Here is a 7,599-nt window from a genome sequence, read left to right as displayed (position 1 = left end):
TGAAGTTGAGCTGGGGGAGGATTGTTTTTACTTATCATTATCCTACTCTGATTTTGATTTGTAATAAAACTAAACTGATTCCCCAAGTTGAGTCTGTTTTGCCTATGCCTGTAGTTGGTGAATGATCTTTCTCTGTCCTTACTTGGACCCATGTGCCTTTTGTTACATTTCCTCTACCCTGTTCAGCCTAGGAGGAGTGATAGGAGTGGCTTTTGGTGGGCACCTAGTGTCCCGGTAGGATCAGCCCACCACAAACACCTACAAAGTAGCTTAGGCAAGGATTGAGAGCCTCTAGCTGAGCTTAGATGGAGCTCTTGGGCCATAAGAAGAGGGATATGGGTGGCAGCTACTGGGGAGGGAGGTCAGGGCAATTTTAAAGGCTGTTGTTAGTGCACTCAGAGCCTCGACAGGGTGATCCTGGTTATCTCAGTGTGGAGCTGCTCTTGTGTGTTGATGTTTTCTGCCATTGGTCCAGTTCCCATGAATTAATTTTCCAGCTACCCAGTGGCAGCTTGAGGGTCTGCCAGTCCCTACCATGAGCAGCAGAATCAGCTTCAGCTCTCCCAGGTTTTCTGGTGCAGTTGGCACCTCAGATTTGCTCTGGTCCTCATAGTTCTGACAGATATCCAGGGTTTCTCAGTGTCTCTTAGAATAGTGGTTTTCTTGCAGGTGTATAAATAACTTGAATTGATATGAATTGTTTCGTATATTGCATGTGCTTCTGTTTCCTTTAGTTTTGTAAGATAAAGTGAACTAAATTTACTAAATCCTGGTCTCCAAATTCTTTTCACTGAACTTGGCCTGGACACTGCTATTGCAGGGGGAATGATGCTGTGCTTATTTTGTGGAATCAAAGCTAGTGCTGCTGTTTTTCACTGGGCCTGAGGTGTATTCATAGCATCCATAGCACGACATCCACCTGGGATTTTTGTAAGTATTTTTACTGTCCCTTAGCAGTTGGTGTTCTGCCAAAAGTTCTGCCCCTGGCTGAGAAGTTCACCTGGGCCAGCAGTGTTGCCATCCTAACTATGCCGCTGTCTCCCTTGTTCTGTGGTACTGTTCTGGGAGCTGCACATGAGGTGTGTGCGTCTGCTTGGAGAGTCTGAGCCTAATCTTTGGCATCTTGTGAAACATGTGTCCTCCTGAACACCACCATCTTCCGAGCTGTGCAGTTCCTGGTCAGATAGAGGCTGTGGTTGTCACTGACATAAACTGTGTGCAGGTCTGGGGTAAGGTTGGGACAGGGAATTGTGCCTGTCTGCCAAATCACATGCCCATATCCAAACTACTAACTCATTCTTCCTGTGATTTGTGTTCCACTTGTGAGCAGGAACTAACTTTAAGCATGGCCAGCTACAGAGGAGGCTGCTCACCAGTGTTTTGACAATGGCCCTTGTTTGTGTTGGCTCTCACGGTTGCTCCTCCTCCTTCCTCTCAAACAGCTCCTGGAACTGCTGTCCAGTATCAGCTGGGAGCTTAGCTAGTATGCTGTAAGGTCATTGTGTTGCTCTGTAATTAGTTGCTAGGGGATATCAAAGCAGAATATTAGCTCAACTACTTTGCCTTTGTCTTTCCTGCTTTAGCAAAGCAAGAGCATAGTTGTTGTGAGCTTTCTTTATAACAAAAATATTACATGTGGCTGGCAACATGTTTTGCATGATCCTGTGTACATTAACTTGTCCCAGGAGATATAACACTAAGATACCATGACTGCTATTCACTGGATGTCTCTTCGCGTTCTGAAGTTGGAAAAGGCTTTAGAACACCATAGTTTTTCCCTGAGGGAAAGATGCTTTTATTATCTATGTTTGTTTTTACTTTTTTTTTATGGGGCATAGTAGAAGAATAGACTGCAACCAAGAAAATGCTTTCTATCTGTGTTTGTTGTTTTTGCTTCCAAACTCCTTGTGAGACATAAAACTTTAAAATTTGGGGCTCTAGGGATGTTTGAAATTTGCTTATTTACCAGGCCAGAAAAGCACTTTAATGTCTTCTCTGGCAACATCTAATTTTGAAGCAGCTTTAAAAGGACTGTGTATTTGCAGAAAGCACCCCTCAAGTGGAAGTGCTAACTGCTATTTAGAATGTGATGGATGAATTGGCGTTGAAGTTGTTAAAAATGTCTTTCATTTAAATTCTGTGTGCGTGTGGAAAGGGAGGAGGGACATGGAAATCCAACCTCAGCTCTTTTGTTCTTTGAAGCTATTCTGCATCTGACCAGAAGGTGGAGAAAGGGAAACACAAAGGCAATCAAAGCCACTGTACTGAAAACCTTATTTTTTTGTTATCCGGTGACCTGTCCTGTGGAATTCTGCATAGAAGGCTGCTGGGTGTCTTACGATCACTGTCTTGGTCTGTCAATGTATGTTGAAATAAAAATAGAGGATTTCTTCCTTCCCTTTCTGGCCTCACACTTGTCTAGCCAGCAGAAAATCAGTTGTTTCTGCTGTTATTGCACATTTGTGCAATCAGAGGAATATCATCTTCCAAGAGTCAATCAGTGAGAGGGCAGAGCAGTGCAGGTGGCTAGTTGTTAGCTTGCCCATATTAAGTAGCCATATCCAAAGAGGGGGAGCTGGAGGCTCAATTTCAGGGTGCTAGCAGTAAACTCTGAATAAGCCTGCATAACAGTTTGATTTTGAACTATGTAAACAGAGGCACCCAAGTACTGGACACTCTTGGCCTCAATTCCTGTGTCCTTCCATAGGAACAGATGCACTTTAATATGCGTTGCTGTAGCTGTAAGGTTTGTCTTGAACCTTGTAGGTAAAATATCCTCTTCCAAAGTTGTAAAACGTCTCTGTAAGAAAGCTCAAATAGATGCTGGGATTTGCAGCAGTTCTGAATTTTTCTTTTAATTATTTTTTTATTAATTTTTTTGGGCCATGATGACAGTCTGTAAAAATTGGGGACTAACGTGCTTTGAAATTCCTTTGATAAACTTAATGTGAATTTATCCGAACAGAGGGGCAGTGGGCAGTGGCAATACGTGTCCAAGATTAGCTATATTTGGGGATTTGATGTTGGACTAGGGGTAAATCCTGAGCTCAAGGAAGTAGGGACAGTAGCCTTTTTTCACAAGTGTTGCCTATCAACAGCTCAGGGTTCTTTACTTGATGGATTTTACCAGCATTCAGGCTGGTAAAATGTATCATCCTGTTCTTAAGTTACAAGCAGCATGGAAGAGGGAGAGTCAATGCTATGAAGTGTTGGGTAGAGGTGAATTTGAGATGCATCTGTTCCTTCCTGAGAGCAGAGATGTTAATGAAAGCCTTCAGATAAGTATTTCCAAGCACTTGGCACTTGGTGGTTGTGTTTGGCTGTTTGTTGCCAGAGATTTGCACGGTTCAAAGCCTTGCAGTGTCACGCGGGGGAAGAAGCTGGTGCTGGAGCTGAAGTAGTGCAGCACAGCCCTGAGCAGCAGGTAGTGCTGCTGGTGCAGCTGTGCTGGGTTTGGGACTGTTACTGCTGTTGTGTGGCTGCTTCACTCACAGAGTATGGGCAAGTTTGGACCTGCCAATGTACACTTGTGTTGCTGTGTTGCCAAAGGAGGGATGTACCTGCTGAGTTAGAAATGATGGCAAAGAGCAGCTCACCTCTAGGTTTTGGATTAAGATATGCCACCTTGTACATGGCTAAGGTGTGTTCCCAGTTGTCAGTCTATGCATGAGGTAGTTCAGGGTTTTATTTTGTGATCTTTGTGTAGTTACTGTTCAACGGTGACTAGTTCCCTGTGTGTTCCCTGTGTGAGTGTGAACCACCTCAGCCACACACTTCCAGAAGCTTTCTGTAGCTTGACCCAGCTGCTTGGAAAGTGCACTGGTTTAATTGTGGTAGTGACACAGAGCCTGAAGCAGAATTAGATTGTGTTCTGATTTGTCCTCACCTCTGCTGCCTTTTCTTTTCCTGCAGTGAGATCAGTCGGCTGGACCTGGGCCTAATTGTTGAAGTATGGAACAAAGGACTGATCTGGGACACCCTGGTTGGGACCGTGTGGATTGCTCTGAAGGCCATTCACCAATCTGATGAGGTTAAGCTGACACAGAAGCTTTATTTTGACAGCTCCCATGTTGATAGTTAATGTGTTACAAATGTAGCCTGGTGGTGCCTGGGACTGTGCTCCTCAGCAAAGCTTCCACTTGCAAAGCCAAGCAGGCTGGGTGTGGGAAGGGGGCTGTCAGCATCACCTTGGAGTTTTAGTTTTGTTTGTTGTTTTTGTTTGGGGTTTTTTGTTTGTTTGTTTGTTGTTGTGTTTTTATCCTGAAGGATGCTGCCAACAGTGGTTCCAAAACTGACCATAAGTAGGTATATCTGATCTCATTTCACTCACATGGACACAGAAAGCAGGGCTTAATCTGTTAAGGAAACTGCATAGTTGACAAGTGTCTGGAGTCTTAAGGACTGACTCCTTAGTCTGATGCTCAAATTTCTGTAAGTTCCTGCTAAAGACAGAGGGTGCCCTGATATCAGACGATGTTACCTTAAAGGCAGGCCCACAGCATGTCTGCAACATCTTGTTGAAGTTTCTTGTTGCAGTGTTGCAGGGTGGTGGTAATATTGGTGATATGAATGGGAAAAGGTAGGAAATGGAATGTGCCAATGTCTGCTACTGCACTCACTACTGGTTGTGGTGGTTGTTGCAGCTGATCAGGACATGTTTGCTTATTCATCTAAAATTTCAGGCCCGATATTAAAAAAAATACTGAATTTGAGCAGGGAAGAGAGACCTTGTGTTTTCAATAAAAGAGTGAGCGTATCCAGCAGTGTGGCCATAAGGCCTGGCTGGTGCTCAGTTCCTCAGGCTGTCCAGACTCCTTGGTGTCTGCCTTTGAGGACTTGCCTTTGCAGTTCCACTGAGAAGGCAGCAGTTCTGCTAGGAGTTGTTTGCTGCTTGTCTTGGTGAAGGCCTTTGAGATTTGGAAGAAAAGTTGCAAGCTTGTGCTGAATAGATGTAATTTGATGCTAAAATAAGGTACAAGAACTCAGTAATATGGTAAGGCTCTTCCTAGAGTATTTTGTCTTAGCAAATGTGTGAGACTCGTTGCATATGGACCTGTCAAATTTGAAGCTTCACCTATGGCTTGTGATTCACAGGAAGGTCCTGGGGAGTGGTCTACGCTGGAGGCAGAAGTTGTAATGAAACATGATGAAATCTGTGGAACCAAAAACCCGACCCCTCATAAAATTTTACTGGACACAAGATTCGAATTACCTTTTGGTGAGTGCACTTCAGTAACTTACTCAGGGTGCTGTCTGTGGAGAGAAGGTGTTTGGGAGCAACTTGAGTTGTATAATCAAGCTGTGCTTGTTCATAGTTTAGCCAAAATAGTTCAGTGCAAATTAAATAGCTGGTGTTCATTTCTTGTTTGGCTTATTTCTAACAAGATCTGAATAAATAAGAAATAATTTATGGTCTCAGAGTGCTGGGATGTTTAGACTAGAAGCAGTTTAAAAAACCAGTAATGCTATTTCAGGATTGTGCAGTGAAACATTTTGTTTCTGAGCAGAGAACGTTCACTTCATTGTATCTAGACAAATTTGGGTCTGGAAGAGGTCAAGTGTGTTGTTGAGCTGTTTTGTGGTAGGTGCACTTAAACCCTGATAGAAGTGTGCAGTTCAGTTAGTGAAACATTAATGCTTTGTGCTCCTGAACATTATCATTAGCTGAGTATATAAATAACTTTGTGCTGTAAGATGCCTTTCTGCCAATTAATTGTGCTTGGAAAGTACAGAATGGAAAAGTAACTAATTAGAGCAAACCTGTCTTAAGTGAAGTTGTGTGTATTCTGTTCTAAAATTTTAATTTACTTAAATCCAAACAAAAACCTCCACAAAACAAGCAAACAAAATCCCAAAGGGAGGGCTTAATCACAATGCCCCCAGGGCTTACAGAGCTTCTTGTTGCAGCTCTTAGCTGACTCAGGGAACCAAGAGCAAAGATAATGTTTTGGGGGCTCCTGATATTTTTATATTTTTTTTTGCAGTAGGCATTTAAGTGCTTCAAAGTTTATAGTAATTGCAAGGCTCATCTCTCCTTTTCTGCCTGTTGCTTGCCCCTGCTGGTGTGAGCAATTTGCATCATGCTCTAAGCACTGGTGGAGCATTTGTGCACCCACTGGCATTTGGCCAGCAACTGCCAAGATTGGCTGTCTGTTGTGGAAAAAAGTTAGGTCATCTCTTAGTCTCATACCCCACTTCCTGGTGCAAGGGAGGATACAGGCTTTGGCCCTGTGACACTGAAGGCAATTTTATCTTGTGCTCTGGGAGCTGAGCTGGGTGTGCTGTTTTGCATGCACAATTGTCACTGTGGCTGAACACGGTGTTTTATAGGTGTAATAGGCACTCCTTTTAAACTACAGTCCAGTGTGTAAAGGGGAAAAGTTATCAGACATCTCAGCTGTCTTGACAACAAAGCTGTCTTACATTGGTCTGGAGCCATCCCTCTTTCTCATGAAAATGTCCTGGTGATTCACTGATGTCACCCTGTCAGTCAGAGGTTTATTACTGAAATTGCTTTTTATGAAAGAAGAGGGAAGACTGAGTTGTCCTTGTGAGGTGAAACAGTGGTTCTTCAGGCAAGTGTTTAGGCTACTGGGAGGGAGACAACACAGCACATGTAACTAAAATAAGGCTTATAGCCACTGTCTTCTTATCTAAGTTCATTCTGACACAGTTGCTTGTGAATTGTCTCTGCATTAAAAGAAAATAAAGTTCTGATCTCTCCCTCAGTGTTCAGAAAGTATCCAGAAGGGAATTCGCTTTCTTTTGCAATTCATGTTTTGGACTGCATTACATTTTTACTTTTTTTTTTGTTTTTCCCCAAGTGTAGGAAAACAAACTCCCTATAAACAATTATGTGTTAGAGCATCTGGATTTAAAAAATAAAAAATATTTCAGGTAATACTGTGTTTTCTCCCTATTATTATACTCAAAACACAGGACTTTTTGTTTATTTGTTTTGGGATTTTTAACTACTGTTTTAAATCATATGATCGTCTATAAAACACAGAATTTTGAAAAGCAGGGTTTCATGCAGAAATCTGAAAACTTTAAATAAAAAGAGAAGAGTAACAAACAGCTTGTTAATAGCAATCAATAATTTAAAGCACGTCTGTTACTTACCCCTTTGCTTACTATGACAGATACTGAAACAACAGGAACTCCACACTGCTGTATTGATGAGCTTTTATTTTAGAGTTTGAAGAGTTGTCTGCTTGTCCAGTGTTTCAAAATTCCCAGGAAAAATGGGTGCATCAGTTAGGTCTTTCAAGGATTCTGTTGCTCCTCACTTGAAGAGTGCTGCGGGTTTTCTTGCATCACCTCCATTTTCAGACCGTCCTGCTGTGGCAAGGTCAGAAGCAGGTTGAAATGCAGTGGGCACCCAGGAGTGTGGGGTAGTCCTGGGGTAGTCCTCTAGAAGATAGCATCTACCCATATCACCTTCTCCAGCAGTGCTTACCTTCACACCATAGCTGAATATCTCGTGCCATCACCTGCAGGATAGAGATGGACCCTGCACAGTGGATTAGGTACCCTTGAGGTCCTTGGAGAGATGCATGGAGGTTGCTCAGCTCACAGCACTGCCCCTACATCTCTCCT

At 42.9% G+C, this 7,599-nt stretch overlaps 1 protein-coding gene across 1 annotated transcript in view; it reads left to right on the top strand.

Moving 5' to 3' along the window:
• UNC13B (unc-13 homolog B (C. elegans)) overlaps positions 1-7,599 on the top strand; it is a gene marked incomplete at its 5' end in the record, with an annotated part of 192,386 nt that overhangs the window by 3,350 nt on the left and 181,437 nt on the right. The window contains 2 exons of the mRNA XM_010003047.1: positions 3,913-4,030; positions 5,095-5,218. Of these exons, the coding sequence (XP_010001349.1) occupies positions 3,913-4,030; positions 5,095-5,218 (242 nt within the window). The remainder of the gene's footprint in view (positions 1-3,912; positions 4,031-5,094; positions 5,219-7,599) is intronic.

The sequence above is a fragment of the Chaetura pelagica genome, unplaced genomic scaffold (assembly GCF_000747805.2).
Source record: "Chaetura pelagica isolate M959 unplaced genomic scaffold, ChaPel_1.0 scaffold758, whole genome shotgun sequence".
Taxonomy (NCBI): domain Eukaryota; kingdom Metazoa; phylum Chordata; class Aves; order Apodiformes; family Apodidae; genus Chaetura; species Chaetura pelagica.
Note: the sequence above shows the minus strand (reverse complement) of the source record. Positions and strands in the feature narration are given on the sequence as shown.